At 41.3% G+C, this 18,102-nt stretch overlaps 2 protein-coding genes across 7 annotated transcripts in view; one reads left to right on the forward strand and one right to left on the reverse strand.

Annotated features, from left to right (window-relative positions):
- The window catches only part of CFAP74 (cilia and flagella associated protein 74), a 67,007-nt gene that overhangs the window by 7,701 nt on the left and 41,204 nt on the right, over positions 1–18,102 (forward strand). The window lies entirely within an intron of this gene.
- On the reverse strand, positions 997–16,382 carry GABRD (gamma-aminobutyric acid type A receptor subunit delta). Of its 4 annotated transcripts, none has more exons than XM_053997432.1 (9): positions 16,286–16,382; positions 7,615–7,727; positions 7,012–7,079; positions 6,439–6,659; positions 5,562–5,644; positions 4,093–4,230; positions 3,028–3,183; positions 2,238–2,449; positions 997–1,920 (listed from the first exon to the last, which is right to left on the reverse strand). In XM_053997432.1, the coding sequence occupies exons 2-9, from the start codon at positions 7,721–7,723 to the stop codon at positions 1,621–1,623; spliced, it is 1,287 nt and encodes a 428-aa protein (XP_053853407.1). In that variant the 5' UTR covers positions 7,724–7,727; positions 16,286–16,382; the 3' UTR covers positions 997–1,620. The 4 variants fall into 4 exon arrangements, with proteins under 4 accessions (XP_053853407.1, XP_053853405.1, XP_053853404.1 ...); XM_053997430.1 differs by lacking the exon at positions 16,286–16,382 and adding an exon at positions 15,767–16,033 and having other exon boundaries at positions 3,028–3,180; XM_053997429.1 differs by lacking the exon at positions 16,286–16,382 and adding an exon at positions 15,767–16,033.

The following is an 18,102-nucleotide window of genomic DNA, read 5'->3' on the forward strand; positions in this document are numbered from 1 at the left end:
GTTTTATCTTTCAGTGCTGGTCATATGAAATCAAACTAAATCACAGCTGAGTTAAGGCAGGAGGAATGTGCACATGCTCCACCAGGATCAAATCTTCTTTTCACCCTTATTGCAATTATTAATTGTCAGCCACACGTTCAAGAGCCCCATCCTAAATGCCAGCAAAGCTCTTCTCTCACCTACAGCCTCTGCCTTAGTCTCTCTCATTCTCCTTTCCATTGCAGCTTTCAGCCTCTTCTTTCCCTCTCTCTCATTTCACCTTTTCTTTTGTGGCACTCTCTATTTTTAAAACAACCTCTCACTTTCAAGGCAACAATATCCTGAAAATAAATTGCCTTTTTGTAGTGTCTTACATCGGCTTCCTCCATTAACAATATTTCAGTTGTTTTAATCCATATTCCAATATATTTACTGTGGAGATTTTAGAGAATAATTGTGAAACTAGTTTATTGTGAATACTGTGTTCATTTGCTGAGCTCACCGAGATTATTTACAGAACAAAGTGTTATTTTGCATGACTTGGGTGAGAGATCTAGTCCTGAATTAAGCAGTGTGTATGAGGACCCATAAATTTCACAGTTGAATAATGGAAGTGAAGAGGCCTAAGAGATTAGGTCAGCCTCTGAATAAAAACAGCAAAAATATCCAAAGCAACGGAATAACTTAAAGGCAGTTATGAAATTTTTTTACTTCCCTCAGCTATTTAGGGACAGATTTAAAAAGGATATTTTCAGAGGCACACATGGTAGATTCTCAGTGAAAATTAACAGAACAAAATCCAAAGTCATTCCTGAAAATGGAGTCTGACTTCCTTCATTATCAAGCACCTTTCAAATTTTTCCCAATCTAACACAGGAAGCCCAAGTTTTCCCTGTGGTTCTAAACCACTTTATCTATTTTGAGGCCTATTAAACTAATAAACATTTCTGTGTTTAAGTGTTTAAACTTTCATTAGCTCAGATCTGAAATGTAATACAGTCATTATTAACAATTCAGTAGAATTTTATGTAGTATATTTTATTTCATGCTGTGACTAAGAGCATTGAAATTTTTCAATACTTTTTCCAAGACAAATCATATTTTAAGAAAAAACTTCCACTCCCCTCTCTTCCCTTTTACTTTGTTCATGAGATTTTCCTGATTAAAAACACCAGCTTTAGCACTACTGTTAAACCTAGACCAGCCCACAGATGCAGAAAACCACTCGTGCAGAAGTGAGGAATGAGCTCTTTCATTACAAATAAAAAGGAAATTATCTGAGTGTGGAAAGCCAAATCTTCATTACTGATCAACCTTGAAGTGGAGGAAAATATGGTCATTTAAGATTTAACTTTTGCTACAAATATGTACATATGAAAAGTTGTCTCGTGGTATTACAGGAAAGGAAGAGCTGGACTTGTTTGGCAGAGTGCAGTCCTACGTATCAAATCAGGTCAGCAATAAATTGCTGCTTTAGGTAGGAATTCATAGCAGGACCTTCTTGACTTTGGAAGTATTTGAGCTCGTTGGAAAATACTTTGAGAAGAGGTGCCTCAATTCAGTTTCAGTGAGGGCTTTTTAGCCTGTGGGTATTGTTCAGTTTGTAGGTTTTGGGAAGAATTTTCCTTTTTTTTGTTGCCTTTACATTGTGTATGCAACCCAGTATATAACATTGACTGCTGCAAAGGCTGCTGGGAACACGGCTCTGGCATAAATGTCAATGGTGTCAGCATCAATGGGTTTAAAGAGGGACTTCAGGCCAGTCTTTTTGTCCAGTTTCATTCCCTGCTGCTGTTTTGTCTCTCCAGTTTCTATTTCTATTGTGCCATATGATCCAGGCAGGCTTCTGGGAATTCGGTGCTGCCTGTTAGAAATTGCCAGTTCCTGGTTCACACCAGCTATGGAGAGGGAAAACAGAACAATGGCATTCTTCACGTTGATCTGCAAAGGAAAGAGGAGAATAATGGCAATTTATAGGGCAAGGACAGTGTCATTCATCCAAGCTATCCATGGCACCAGCATGGTGAAACACCCCTGGGATCCATATGTGGTGAATGGGATTTAACCCCTGCTTTGGCAGAACTCATGGAAGACTCTGTGCTGCACATTTAATTCGGGTTATGGCTTTACATGCTCTGAATTGCTGAGGCACCAACAAGAACATTCTCAAAGCCTTTCTTAGGAAGAATTTGTAGTAAAAGGTCATGAAGCAGGATGATTGCTTTGGCAAAGTTATTCCCAGTATCACACTTACTGACCTCTGCACTCTGCCTTCTTGCCTTTATCTTGTTCTTCTGCTTTTTCATGTAGTCAGCATTGAAATGTGCAAAGGCATATTCCACCAGTGCAGCAAAGACAAACACGTAGCAGATCCAGAAGTAAACGTCCAGTGCCTTGATGGCAGAGGCTCGTGGGAGTGAGGATCGGGCACTGACCATCAGAGTGGTCATTGTAAGAACAGTGGTGATACCTGCAGGGTAGCATGAGAGAGAAATAGATGCACTAATATACATAAATATATTTTTTAATATGAGGCTGAGAATTATTTTCACAGTAAAAGCCCCTGAATACTATGGCTTCTGATTTTCAAAACAGGGGAGCTTTTAAGAAACTGCATTTGTATGACTAAGGCAGCTTTGAACAAGTTATCCTTGGCTTTGTCTTAGATCAGGAGAAACAAAACCTAAAGAACTAACCCTTAAACACTTTTACATCTGGACTAGCAACCCTTAATCAGACAAACAGACACACAAGCTCCAGGAACATTTTTTTTGTCACTATCCCAGTTCCTTCAAATAATTTCTTTCATTTCTTTCACAGTCATTACTGCTTTTAACCCTCCCTAGGTGGTTATTTGCTGTTCCTTACTGAGGCAGCTGCTCTGATAACACGACAGAAATTAAACCAGGAGAGAAATCTTTCAAAGGACCCTCCCTTCTGCAAATGTAAACACAGTGGTCATAAATGCACCTTAATGAGGATTATCAGAGAGCACAATTCCCACTCGAGCACTCCCTTCCCTGTGAGTCCCCAGGCCATCTGTTTTACCTAGTGACACCCTGGCAGGCACAGCTGACTGGCTGATCCAGAAGGACACCCACGACATGGCCACCAGTAGGATGGAAGGGACATAAGACTGGATGATGTAAACTCCTCGATTTCGCCGAAGGTGGAAGTGGAGACTGAGCCTGGGAAACTGACCTGCTGGAAAAGAGAGCAGGCGGAAGAGATTCTGGCTGCGTGAATTACAGTTAGATTGATATTAAAAATTACATTTCCTATAATGACACAGAGCTACACTCTTTAGCATCTTCTGCACAAGGGTCACAAAAACCTTTTTTGAATGCTGTTCGATTGATGCTTCATAAACCCTGCACGAGGTACTGCAGCCTTCATAGCTAAGAATAGGTCAAATGATTTGTCTCAGGTCATATCAATGCCAGATCTGAAAATAAAATCATGAGTCTTCTCAAATAACAGTATTGCTTCAAAATGTGTACTGTCTTATCATCTGCTGTAGAAAGTCCTCCAGATACTAAATTTAGATTTTTTAAAAGGCCAAGTTAATTTCAAACTCAAAAAAGAGCTTAGAGGAGATGTGCAGCATAAATGAGAATCTGAATACATGAAAGAGGATGAAAAATCAGCAGGAAAGAAATGACTCCAATCTTGTACAAACATTGCAGTAAGCCCAGTGATAGACATACACACCACTGACTTCTACGGGGTAGAATTAGACTGATCTGACTGTACGTCATAAGCTCCACAACATCAGGGCTAATGGAAATTTTTCTTGCTCTGAAGCTGCAAATTAGGTCAAGAAAATGTGAGCTATACCTCAAGTGCTTTTTATCAAGTGCTGTCTGGCTACTGCACACAGTATTTTGTCAAGCAGAGAGAGCTAAAGGACAGAACATGCTACAGTGGCTACTTAGAGGCTCAGCAAAGAATGGCACTTCTTACAAGTGGAAGATGAAGGAAACTCTTATCAGAAACCTGACAGGTTCTTAAATTAGTTACTTAAGAAGAAGGATTTTCTATTATAGATAGAGGAGTTTCTCTCTGCGGGAAAAAGTCAGATACTGTCCCTGAACTGAAGAAAGATTCTGTTACCAGATTTGAAGTTCATAATTTCTGTTGTGAACTGGTAATTGGTAATTGTGAATTGAGCAAGCTGCAGCTTATCCAGCCCATGGATCTCCTCCTGGTTTTCTGACCAGTGGTAGACAATGTCCTCTGAAGAGTAGCCATCTGCCAAAAGAAAGCTGAATAAACACAAAGTTCAAGGGAGAAAATCAGAGCTTAGAGAATTCATTGTAGAAGTTCTCTAATTCCTCTGCTATGCTGATTTCCACCAGACACATTGCAAACGTGCTGAGATTCAGTCTGGATAATTCTTTCTGCTTTGGAGAGGTGCAGGGCACCAGGGCCGTGGCAGAAAGGGGGGATATGAATGAGAGGATTTATGTACTATGCAAATCCACAGGAAATCAATCTTTCCTAGTTTTGATGTTCATTGACAACTTGCTACTATAGCATCCATTTGTTTCAAGAGACTTTATTTCTGTTTGTTTCACTGAAATGAAAACCCTCAAATTCAATTAAAACCTTCAACCCCCACCCAAACTCCCTGCAGAACTCACTGGGAGAGGGAACGAATTGCTGGGGCACTGTCTGCTGCCTCTGCATTTGGTGATTATGTAAGTAAAACTGTAGATTGCTATTTTTGACAGGATAAAATGGTATTGTGGTTAACAGCCTAGAAAACAAAGTCAGTGACAAAAAAGAAAACGAGAAACTTGCATCAACAGGCCAAGGGATCTGCTCAGGATCTGCTATTCCCAGATCTCTGCAACCCTCAGGACCTGTAGGCTCCTTGATCTAAAAACCAGATTCATTTTCCCTGACTGGGTGGTCCCTGCTCGTGTCAGTGGTGATTTTCATTCAGAAGTATTAATGCTCATGGGAATTACATGCTGATCATAGATTAAATACAAGTTGGATAAAATATAAATCCATTCTTCACCCTCCTTTGTGAGTACAAATGAATTAAGCCCATCCATGCAGTATTCTGATGGATTTCTGTGTTACAGATACACGAATGCCAAGGCAAGTTAAAGAGCTATGTGAAGGTTAGTCACAATGGCATTCATTAAAAGCAGGGAATTCTTTCTTTTTCCTATTTTCTCATAAATTAAAAATAGCACATCACATTTTGCCTGTGGGCTTTTCTACTTGTTCTCACTGGATTTGATACAAACCTCAGTAATGCCAGTGACTGTCAGAACTGCACAAGGTTTCACATGAAGCACAAAGTTCCAGACATTTGTCAGCAGGAGTATACATTGTTCATCATCCCTAAATCAAATCCTAGAGATTTGGATTGGACTGGGGTTGAACTGGTATTGAAAAGTCCACAGTCTAATGGCCAGCACAGGGAATGAAGAGATTTCTACTCACTCTAAACCCCAAGGCACTCCTTACATTCCAGTGACTAAAGCAGAATCATCCCAGCCAAGTGCAGCTATCTCAGTACCATGTATGCAGGCTTTACACAAAACACAGAGGTACTCAGCCCTTACAGCTCTCCAAATCCAACATGCATTCCTGCTCATCCATTGGGTACTTGGAAAGGTCCATGTCACAGGCCACTGTTGAGGTAATCCTGTTTGGAGCAACGTGAACACCAGTTAGTGACATTCAGACGGAGCCTTTTCCTCAGAACTCAAAAGACTGAATGGAAAACTTTGAAACCTTAATACTAACAAAGGAAACTGTTTTCAAAATCCTGCTGGCTGCTGCCTGAGTCTGTGGGAAACCCAGAGGCAGAGGGAATTGAAAAAAGGTCAAATGACTTGTCTAACGTCAGAGGATTCTGCAGCTACTGATGATGATAAAAAGGAATTTTCTGATTCAATCTCCTCCCTTTCACTGTCCCCAAGATCACTACAAATACCTTAAGGGGACTTTGGATTACAGTTTCAAAGGTGCACATTCATTATTTTTCAGAACATTACACAATTAACTGCCAATATAGTTATTGAGTTCCAGCCACAGCCCTCTTCCAAAGTGAGAAGTGCTACTTTGTCTGTGTGAAAGATGGGGAAGCTGAGCCTTAATCAGGCTCACAGTTCCCTTGGAAAATAAAATGAGGGAGTGGAGAACAGAATCTTTGCTCTGTATTCAGCACCTCCTTGCCTAGTGACAAAAGCCACGAGAGACTTCTCTCCCACTGAGGGCATTCTGGACATGATCAGTGACTGTGCAGTGCAAAATGTGTTTGTGCTGCCAAAGAGACCTTCCTGACTTCTCATAAAGACAAGGATAGGGGGATAGGAGCTTTTCTTCAATTTTTAACTAATAATTATTTTAGGAAATCCTCCTAGGACCGCTGAGTGATTATAGAATGTTCAAAAAGTTAACACACAACAGAGAACACTTGTACTGTTTGTCACTCACCTGATGCTGTATAAAATGACTCCATCTGGCTGGAGCCTGATAAGTTTGTTTTCCACAGTCACATCATGGAACCAGGCAGACTTGGCATTGACTATGAAAGTATCTGGCAACCAGAGCTTGTCCACAAACCTGCTGTCCAAGCCCAGAGTTTCATTGGTGTGGTTGTAAGACAGACGATCGTCTCGCCAGCTCTGGTGCAAAAATACTGTCATGGTGTATTCCTGTGACAAGAGAAATCCTAATTAAGAAGTGATGCTGACAATGATCATGTCTTGGAACTTAGCCAAAAATCAATGTCTTAGCCTAGAAATATATTATTTGCGTTCAGTGCAAATACATATTTTTATACTTAGTCAGCCAGGGAGCTGACCAAGCATTTGTATTTTGGTCGTATGCTCCTACTATGGATAAGCACAAGATATAAAAAAGTGATTCAATATCAATGTTATAACACATTGCAAGAGTTGCATAGGTCTTGATGGAGAAAATCAGTTTACACAGCTCAACAAAGACAGCTTCTGGTTTTGAACCTTCGTTTTCTTTAAAGCAAAACTAAAATATCTGATACTGTACCATGTTCACTTCTGAGATGTGGTCAATGCTGGCTACTTCGATTGCCAGAGCAACATTAACGGGAGGACCTGAGAAAAAACATTTGAATGGGGTGATTTATATCATCATAGTACCCATAAAAGTATCAATGACCCCAGACTGTTAATTCTTTAATCAGTTCACTGAAGTGCTTTCCATTATAAAGTACGTTCTTAAAGCAAGAGTTTTAAATCTTTTACCAATTGTGCCCTCAATTTCCAACAGCACACTTCACTTGAGTGATAAGAGACACAAGATAAAATCACAACAAAAATCATAGAATCCTTTCTGGAAATCACATTATCAAGTTTAAGACAACATGACTTTAAGCAGATGCAGAAATTATCACCATTTAATGAAATACAAAATTCCTTCAGCTTAGATGTCAACGATTTAAGAACTGCATCAGAAGCCTGTGTTGCTGTCGAGCAGTCTGTCTCTTGTCAAAATCAAGCAAAATGTTGATTGTTATTTTTTCCAGCATCCAAGTAAAAGATAATCACAACTTTTTAAAGTATGAATTTCACATAAACATCAGAAGGATTGTAAGAACCAAAGATACATTATTCACTCTCCAAGTCTCACCTCCAATCCCAGGCCTGAAATTTCGTGCGTACCCTTTCATCAAATCATCCAGGTTGGGCAACCAGGAGATTTCAATGTTGGAACCTATGTAATCTCCGATGTCACTCATAGCTCTGGGTAAAGAGAATAAGTATCTTAAAATTTCCCATGCTCACAAACAGAAGAATAACAGCAAATGGAAGTTATTGACTTATTTTACACCAGAGACCACCTACATTCGAATCAGCTGTAATGGAAATTTTTATAGGTAGAAACCATTGCAGCTATTTCTGTTTAAATCAAATCAAATTTTCAGGCAAGACTGTGGCATCTTTAAGTACAAGCATATACTTTTAAAAAGTTTCTTTCTTTCTAAAAAAAGTATGAAAAATAGAATTAGAAACAGAAAAAGCATGAGGGAAACGAAGATACTTTTTATACTGCCTAAAATGCATCTGTGAACTCTGAAATGCAGCTGTGACAGCTTCTTACTATAGAACAGCTGAGATCAAGAAGGCTGGTGCATTGTCAAATGTGACAGGAAAACAGGAAAAACTGCACATCTGGAATCTGGATAGCAAGCAGCAGGTTTTAGTTGGGAGATGTGTTGCTGTGGGATTTGTGCTCATGGCACAGCCCCTCCCAGCAATCAGGCTCCTTCTCTCAGGTGCCTCTTCTTGCCAGGCCAGTGATGCTCCTTGAAGACTTTAGCCCAGGGTCTGGTTGCCATTTGCCAGCTCCTGGCAGCTGCCAGCCCCTCAGTCCTGGCACAAGCAATGATGTGGATATTTCACCATCTCTTACAAACAAAGGCAAGGTCGTGTTGTCTTCATTAAATGTTAAACCTGGCAGGTTCCAGTTGAAGATCTGTGCCTGCTCACTTCGTTCCTCTCACTGCACTGTGACTGACAGGGCAGGAAGAGATAAATGAGGGGCTGGGACAATGTCCGACACCACCATTTGCAAAAAGAAGACTTGCCAGTGGTTTTGAGAGGGCCTGTGACTGAATGCAAGTACTGGATCAAAGCTGCCTGAGCACTGGTTTAGCATCTTCCACTGAGCCCAGCTATAAATGTGCCATTTGAGAGGTACCTATGACTTGTAACAGAAGAGAAATGGTTAAATATCCATGGAAGGCTGCAGAGTAATACAACACAAACACATTCTGTCTTGATACTTACATAACTTTCTTAGAGTGTTCATGTGACATTGACCCACATAAAGCACATGGTTTTTCTCTCCAAAATATGCCAGCCTGGGCATTCAGCTCAGCATGAGCAGTTATTGCCAGCACAGGAACAGAGTCTCTTACAATAACCAATTCTTCTCACAGGAGACTGAAAGAAAAACCTTTGATTGCCCTGGTCTTAAAATTCTTGTCTGGACTCAATTATATAAGGAAGGAGTTCTGGGATTACAATGTGTAAATGTAAGTTTTGAGCAGCACAGACACTGAAGTCTTGCATTAGCAGAGCTGTCAAAGCTTCTGTAACCTCCCAGCACAGGGACGCTGCTCCAAGCGCAACTTCGTTAGTTCCCAGCAAAATGTGATGTTAAACTGCATTTATAAGATTTCCTTGCCATGAGCACACTGTTGTATGTTCATCTCAAATTACTATCCCAGCTACTTCTCAGGTCCCTCTGTCTCTCCTGAGGAAGGATCTTGGAACACTTCAAGATGTGTTTTCAGCTACATAAATTGGAATAGCATAATTGATTTAGACAAGGGCTTTGAAGATTTATAACAGATGTCGACAGAGGTTTTTTCCTTCTTTATTGGGTCTCATCAACTATATCAACACTTCTTTCTTTCAGACTGCTGGTCTTTCAGTCATCCAACCATCATTATTTACTTTAATGAAATTATAGCTTTATAATAAGTTTGTTTAAAAACATACTTATTTGCAATTCACAAGTCCCAGCCATAGACATGGAAAGGTGTTTCTAATCAGTAAAATGTCAGAGATCCTTTTATATGTAAAGAATGGTACTCTATGTCTTTTCCTAATTAAATAGCTACAATACACTTGAATGAATATATCTGCTGAAAATCTCTTTGACTTCTCAATAGAAGGTGATGCTTTTCATCTTCTGTTGCTAAAGCAGCAACCAAGTTCAGTAAAATGTTTTGAAAACAGAATTCAAGTCAGAAGGTGACAGCACTGTAATGATGTATCCCATGTGCTGATCATGTTTTGACAAAGCACTTGGAGTTCAGCTGTTCTCCTGTGTCAGGATTCTATTTTAATGGCATTAAGGAAAGTCTTGGAACTCAAAAGAAGTTAAAATGATGAGAGTCGGGTTAAAGACTGAGGGCTATAGCCTGCCATGTGTTTTAAGCAGATTACAATCTAGAGGGAGTTTTACTTAAATATCCATGACACAATTAAAATAAATCTTGTTTCTATTATTAATAAAGCCTTAGGGTCAGATCCTCAGTGTAACAAATGTGCTGGAGTTACTGGAGCTATATGCACTTAATACCAGGGGGGGTTATTAAAATATTACAGCTGAAATAATTTTATGGCTCGATTTACCATGTGGTGAAAACTCCTTTGAGTCATTCCTTCAGACTTCTACACATCACATCCAGTGCTTTAAAGTTACAAGAAGAATGCTGGGAGAATTTCCTTCATCCTTGATAAGCAGTTGGGATTATATATGGCCTAAAATATTACTCATTATTGTACCTGAAAAAGGAAGACCAGCATAGAAAAGTTGCATTGGAAGGGATTAACTTTTCATAGTGTAAGTAGTAAGGATGAAAAGAAAGGCAACTATTATTAGTTGATTCAGCAACTTCACTTCCCAGTGTAAGCTGCTGTAAAGCTTGTTTCAGTAAGAAAAAGGACTTTGTAAAATCAAGATTGATTGATTTGTCAAATCCAAGGAGTAAAAGAGCTCCTGAAAAGCTTCTCTTCAGTTTGGACTAAGCCAGTGTGGAGGTCTTCACTGGCTGAATGGTAACAGTCTGGGGACATCTATCCCTCTGGAAGTCACTCCCAAAGGTAAAGCTGAAGAAGAGGATCCACACTCTGACTCTGTACACATCTCATTTCAAGCAGATATTTTTGAGAATATATTTGCATCTGTCCATATCTGGAGCATTAGGAGAACTTCAGCTGAGCTCATTGAAAATAGATTACTGCTGTCTAAACCATGAAAGCAATAGTGAGTTCTCCTGCATGGACAAAGGGAAAGGAAATCCCCATTGATAAGCTGCACAAACCTGTGGAGTTCCTCTTTCCCTAATATTGACACAGGTTAGGGAAAGCAACTCCAAGCAATGAATATCACATGACAGAGCAAAGAAATGTCTCTTTCAGAGCTAAGTGCTAGCAGTTCTAGAATAAAAAGTACACATATCCCAAAATCCTTCCTATCCAAGCTGACACCTCCCTCCCAGCTGCTGCAGGACCAGGACATCCTACTAATGTGGAGTGATCTGGAGGAGAAACATCAATCAACTTGGACAGCACATCTTTAAAGGGCTTGTCAGACAAGTGAGGCATAAGCCTGTCTTTGCTCTCTTCCAGAACACTGCTTGAAAACACTTGCTAGAAGTTTATCAATATTACTAGAAAATATCTGGTATTTAAATCACATCAAAGCAAGAGGCAATCTGTAAGTTCCATGTGAATGAGAGCACAACAGCAGCTGAGCAAGGGATAGTATTAGTAATTTCATTTTTGCCCAGCCGTGCCAAAATCTCCAGCATCCGTCCAAAAAAGCTCAGAATCTTTAAGTCAGTGGCCAGTGGGACACAGGCTACACTGGTCAGGAGAGTGCACTGATCTTCTGAAAAATTCACAGAGCAGCAAGGTGATGAAAATCATCTTCTGTTTCTTCTTTAGATCTGCTAACCTAATTCTCTTGGGGATTGTAATGTTGTTGTTATATGAATATTTTAACCTGGTAGATGGAAAAAAAGAGTTTGATTGGAGGACTGAGATCAGTATATTTCATTTTGATAAGCATTTGGGACAGATGTCCCAGATGTCATCACCACTGAAGAAAACTTTTTCTTGGGAAAAAGACAGGGAATATCCTGCAAGGTCAGTGAACAATCTGACCTCTGCCAAACTCCAGGATTATCCACAGCAGTATGTATATCCTTCCCATCTGCCATTCCTGATTCTAAGGGAAGCTCACTGTAAATATGTTTTGTGTTTTAAAATGTAATTGAAAAAGCATTAGGCTTAATTCATGGCAACCTTTAGAACATCAAAGCCTCTCTGGCAGTTTTAAGCTACAGAAAATGGACCACTCTCTGCATACATTCACGTGTTAAAGCTGCTCTTTTCCACGAATAGAAGTAAAAGGCTTAGGGAGACACACAGCAGAATGACAATTAAATGCAAGAGTATAACAGTCACTTCACAGAGTGGAAACTTAAATATTGAATATACACCTATTCCAATTAGAGAATTAAAATCTCTTTCAGTGAGAAATTACAAAGCACAGACACATACCCCAAAACTCCTTTCAGAAGTGCTCTTTCCCCACGCAAATGAAGAAATATTTCCCCAAACATCTTTCTGCAGATGATCTCATTCACTGTGGCACATTTATTATTGCAGCATCCACCCCATCTCAAACCCTGATAAAATAGTGGAAGCCACAGTCTTTGTCCTGAAGACCTGTCAATCATTTAAATGCCAAATTCCTTGCCACTAACCACTGTCTTGAGCAGACCAAAAACCACTATTTTTAAAAAAATGTTTACCTGACAAAAATGTGCTGACTTAGGTTGAATTTAGCTCATTCACTTCAGACAAATAACACACATGACAGAGAAATTGCTTTACACACAGCTAAAGCACCCCAGAAGGGTATTCAGAAATGCTCTGAGGAAGCAGCCTGCATACTCCCCCCTATGCCAAACCATAACATTATTTTCACTGGTAGTTTTGCTTTTGGGAAGTCTTTTGTCTCTCTGTCTTACTGGTGAATTTCAAAATCACCATAATGTTCTTCCTTTTTGGAATATGGGGCTTTTTTTCAAAATACAGTGCACAGAACTCAGGAGCAGAGAATTTAGGGGTGTTGGATGGCCTCTGTCATCAAAATTCTGAATCACACTGCATTTAGAAAACAAAATCAGGGATTTAAAATTAAGCCATTGGCAGTTTTGCCCATTAATATGCTGCTATTCATAAAAGCATCTTGTACCAAAAATATTTTTACTAATGCAAGGATAAAATTTCACTTTAGTTCTGTTTAACTGATCCAAAGTACACATGCAAGCAAGGCTTCTCCCTTTTTACAAGATTAAACTGTGTCCTGCCATAGCCACCCTAAATCCTGAATCCAAACAGAGAAGCTCTCCTTGACTATGAAATGTCTCGCACTTTGGAATATTTGGAAGACAACCTGAACAGTTGGAATTTAAGAAGTTAGAATTTGCCTTGCCTGAGTCTGCCACGAGTGAATGTATTCCTACCAAACAATTCATCACTATCGTGTAACTGGAGAAAGAAAGTCAATTAGGGAATTAATAATAAAATAAATAATGTGTCCAACAAACACATATCCTGGCAGTTGCTGTGCCTAGGAGCAGACCTTGGAGACAGAGGCAAAGACTGACTCTTCCTCAAAATTCTCTCTTTTTTTGGTCTTACGTACTCAAACATCACTTTTCAACCCCCAGCTTCAATGGTAGCCCAGTTGCAGAGGGAGAAATAGGATCATTGAAATGATGGGAAGGATCTGGGTGCCCTTAGGTAATAAGCAGTATTTCCTCTGCCTTCACTGTAACACTGGATTGCTTCAGAGTCTGAGGATGTCAGGATCTGACCCTGGATAACAGATTCAAGGTCACAGGATAAATCATTCTGTCAATCCTGACTAAGAGCAGTTGACTTGACACTTTCTCTGAGCAAGATTCTTTTCCTTCCCAGTGAAAAAAATCAGATCTCCCTGATTAATTCCAAAACGTGTAACAACAATGTTATGTTTTACTACAGTTCCCACTTTGCCTCTTCCACTCCTCTGAAGCTATTAAGGATGTCTATGAAGCAGAAGATACAAGACCCCTTTAATGCCACAACCACCCCTGCTCTGGGGGGTGTAGGCATGTTTTTACATGCAGCAAGTTCTTTTTTACTCCCCCCTCTATTTTCATTGCGTAATCATGGCAAGCTTTCTCCACATCCAGCCTCCAGATCTGGAGAGAATAAGAATATACCGAGACCGTCGCTGGTTGCCTAGCTAACACCTTCGGAGGGAATGTGACTGAGAGCTGCAAATATACATCTTTCTTTAAAATTTATTATTTTAAAAAATGGTTTGCGTTCTCCAAATCTTTTTTCCCCCTAAGATCTCTGACAGTCTTTTCCTGCTAACCTAAGTTCAGGAGACTTAATGAACTCATTAGAAAGGGATAGTTGTATTTTGGGGTTTTAATGGCACCTATGGAAGCCCTAAGCAAAGCTATTCAGCTCATACCCCACTGGTTGTGCTGGGGTTTATGGAAGAGTTTCATGTTCAAGCAGGCCCCTACCGAGCTGCTGGAGGGGCTGAGGCTGATCTGGGATATTGCAGTGCCTTACAAAAAGTGATTGCCCCCAATTTAGAGTAAGTGCCCTCGGGAAAAAGCTTCCAGGAGCATCCTGTTAAAACACAGCCCTTGACTAAGCCAAGAAACTGCTGCTCAACTGGCAGAAGTGCATTCTCAGCTAGGGAATGAAGAAAGAAAAAAACTGAAACAGATGAGGCACATTAAGGAAACTCTTCAGTCAAGGGCCCTTTTTCTCCTGAACACTCACTCAAAGCAGTCGTGGCCCAAAAGTGCAGAAAGCATCCCTGGGCAAAAGTGGGAGCCCCAGCCAGAGCTGGCATCACTCACTCCAGCTACCCCGAGAGAACGGCTGCCTGAGGCCAGTCTAACAAAGAATGATAAGATGTTTTCTTACCTGATACACCTGTGCTGTTGAGTGCACAGTAGAATCAAGGCAGGAAAAACCCAGGTAAGAAATTCCATTTTACTCCCATTTATTAGACAGCAGCGACCAAAACCCAGGTTCCCTGGCTCTCCTGGCAGCTCCAAAGCTCCAGTGGCTTTGCCATTCTTGCCTGCTGCGCTAAGTTGAGGCTGAGTTTAAAGCGATGGATGGTTGCTCAGCAGCAGCAGCCCCCACAATCTCCACAGTGCCCGGGAGCCATGCAGGCAGCCCGGCACGGGAGCAGGGAGCAGGGCAGCTCTCCTGTCCTCTCTTCTCCTTTCCTCTCCTCCTCTCCTCTGCGGGTGGCTCAGTCCCGCCCGGCTCCGCTGCCCTGCTCCCGCATCCCTCCCCTGCCGCGGGCTCTTCCTCCGGCCGCTCTGCCCGCCTGCGAGGCTGCTTGCCGAAAATAACCTCCAAAAGGATAGATTAATCCCACGGAGCGGGGTGGGAGCAACTCAAAGTGCTCCAGAGCCACTAATGTCCTGCGCGCATCGTGCCGGGGAGGAGCTGCAGCCCGAGCCCAGGGCAGGGGCGGCCGGTCCCGGGGCGCTCGGGGGCGCGGAGCCGCTGTGCCCGCTCCGCACGGGGCATGTGAACCGCAGGCACCGCCGCCGCCGCCGCCCCCCGCCGCCCCCCCGAGCTCCCGGCAAATCCCGGCGGCACCCGGGCACCGCAGCTGCAGCCCGGCTCCCAGCATCGCTCCGAGCGCACCGGCGATGGAGCCGGGGACCGTGGCGAGGGAAATGCCGCCTCTCCGCTGTCTGCGCGCTGTCCCGGCCCGGCGGTGCCACTGAGAGGGGCAGAGCCCGCAACACAAACTTCTGCCTCGCCGCTCTCGGGCTCCTGAGGGGCTTCTCTACAGTGAAACGCTCGGAGCAGTTCACTGCTCCATCGCGGGCTGCTCGGGCTGCCATTGTCCAGCTTCCACCGCTCGTGCCTCGCGAACTCCCGGGACCTCCGCCGGCTCCCGGGCACCGCGGCTCCCGGCACGGGGCCAGCGGGGACCCGGCCACGGGGCTCCTCGGGACCTCGGGCTCATCTTGACTTGCAGGTCAAACTCGGTTTTCTCCTCCATATTCGCTCCTTCCTTCTCTCCTCCTCCGCCTCCTCGGCTTTTTGGTGCTGTTCAATCTCGAATGACAATTTTAAAACCAACCCACAAAGGAAACAGTGTGAAGGAGACATTTTCAAGAAATTATATCATAAAACAAAAATGATTGTGCAGGTACCTTAAGCTAATGAAAGGAGGCACCTGGGGTAAAGTATTGGATTCATCTTTTTGTCTTCTTGGTTCTGTATTTTTATTTAGTACCAACATTTCAAATGGCTACTGAGGGGTGGTGGGTGAGGGGAATAACAGCCCCATGAAATCCAGGGGAACAGATGTACACAACACACACACAAATGTAATACAACAAATACAGGCATGTCATAAACCTGTGATCATAACGTAAGAGGTTATTTTCTTTCTGATCTTTCCCTCCCTCTGCCTATCTCAATGGCAGTCCTGCAGCTAACATCCAAAAAGGAGGAAAATACACAAATTTTAACTCAAGGAGTCAGATTTTTTTTTTCTTTTAGGAGGAAAACTGAAAGATTTTTAATGGAATTTACCTGGTGAAACTCAGAACAGAATGACTTTGTCTCTCCATATAACAGAACACATTCACACCTTTTGGGATATTTTCAGTTGAGATTTTTTCATATTTTTCCTACTCATAAGGCTGATGGTGCTGTGGGCTACATACCTATGCTGAGAATTCCTCAGTGTTGTTCTCCTCTGGCTGGAGAGCTGTCACCTAATTTACTAGTAAAAAATAACAGTTTTCTATATCTTCAGCATATATCTGTAAAAATAGCCAAAAATCCAGAGAGGCACTTTGTACATTTGGATTGTGTCTGAGTGGATTTTATGGGTGGATAACACGTGTAAGTGTGTGATGTGTGCACACACATTGTGTGTTGATTTGTGTGTTGATATAAGCACACCATGTTCTGAAAGGACAGACCTTGCTACAAAAGTTACCATTAACACAAGTAAAAATGCAATGCCAATCCTAAAAGACGCGAAAGTTCTCTCAGATAAATAAACTATATTTTATCTACAAGGGCCTTGATTATATCCTCATATTATAAAGAAGAAGGACAAATGTTTGGTCATTCAGCCTTGGATCTAGTTGGTTTTACATACAATGCATATTTTAAATAGACTGGTACATATATATACACAACTCACTCAAATAACTCATATTGCCAAAGGGAAGAGAGGAGATAAAATAATAAAGATCAACAATACATTTAATTTCCTACATTTCTAGCTAAATATCCCAAACTCATTACAGTCAATGACAGATTAAAATTGCTAAGACATAGATTAGGAAACTATTAAAATTGCCATTAAAACATCAAAACAAAACAAAATAAATAAGCTCTCCAAATCTTTCTCATCTAATCCTCTTGAAAATAATTAAAGCTTTCCTTTAGCTTTAGCTACCGGCTGGGAACTGTCAAATAGTCTTAAAAAGATGGCCCATGATACTCAATGTTTCCTAAGCCTTTTTTTCTCTCTAACAAACTCCTCCTCAATCCCTATGGCTGCAGGCACCAGCTTTCATGGAAATGTCCATCCCATGCTCTGAGCTTGCATGTGGGGCTCAGCCAGACCCCAGGGACTGCGTGGGGTCACTGCAGCTCCAGCAGGACCAGGCTGTCAGCTCAGAGTTACACAGCTTGGGGCAAACTTTGATCTTTGCTGTAGTAAAGCTGTAGTAGATCTGTGAAAGCAGCACAGATCCTTAAATCAGTGTTTCTGTAGTATTTGTCCATGCCAGGTCAAATGCTAATGGGCTCCACCCACATCTGGACAATTTTACAATGACATTTAATCATTACCATTAATAAATCATTAGTTGTTATTACTACTATATCAACAATTGCTAATTCTTGAAGTATCCACCTTACTCAAACACTAATAAAGGTCACAACTTTTAAGTATATTTTACTATATTGAAGCCAGAAACCCACATTTCAGTATCTGGCAAGTATTTTTCTTCTGGAATGTATAACAGGTATGAATTTCCCCTGATCACAGTCATCCATACTTCTGTAACTGCTACCATACAATCATTTATTGGATGGTGTAATTTGATGGGATTGAGGAGAAGCATGCTCAGTGATTTGGGCCAAAAAACATATTTTCAGTCATTTATTACTCAGGATTTTGAGACTGTATCAAAAGGACATGATTTCAATTTATTTTACAGCTGCACTGGGTTACCTGGTATTCTTAATAGATCATTTTCTAAATCGAACAGGTGCATTTACTGCCAGAAAAAATAAAGATATCATATTGTCACATATAATTTTAAGAGGCAAAAAATGTACCACAGGGATAATTAATCTCACCCTCCCATGATTCCACCTAAGCAGCTCATGAAAGACTGTTGTGGCAACATCGCCAAATGTCTCTAGATATACCAATTACACACATATGCCTATTTTTGTAAATGAGGTTTGGGAATATCAGTAGCAATTGCATGGTGGGAATATTTAGCTTTTTTCAGAG

This window comes from Vidua macroura, chromosome 23 (genome assembly GCF_024509145.1).
Source record: "Vidua macroura isolate BioBank_ID:100142 chromosome 23, ASM2450914v1, whole genome shotgun sequence".
Lineage (NCBI taxonomy): Eukaryota > Metazoa > Chordata > Aves > Passeriformes > Viduidae > Vidua > Vidua macroura.

Bases quoted from the DNA above. Each gene is read 5' to 3' on its own strand.
- GABRD (XM_053997429.1), bottom strand. From the start codon at position 15,855: ATGTTGGTACTAAATAAAAATACAGAACCAAGAAGACAAAAAGATGAA. The intron at 7,728-15,766 runs GTACCTGCACAA...CTCTTTACCCAG, and splicing joins CCTCCTTTCATTAGCTTAAG to AGCTATGAGTGACATCGGAG. The intron at 1,921-2,237 runs GTCAGTAAGTGT...TTTCCTTTGCAG, and splicing joins CAAGAAGGCAGAGTGCAGAG to ATCAACGTGAAGAATGCCAT.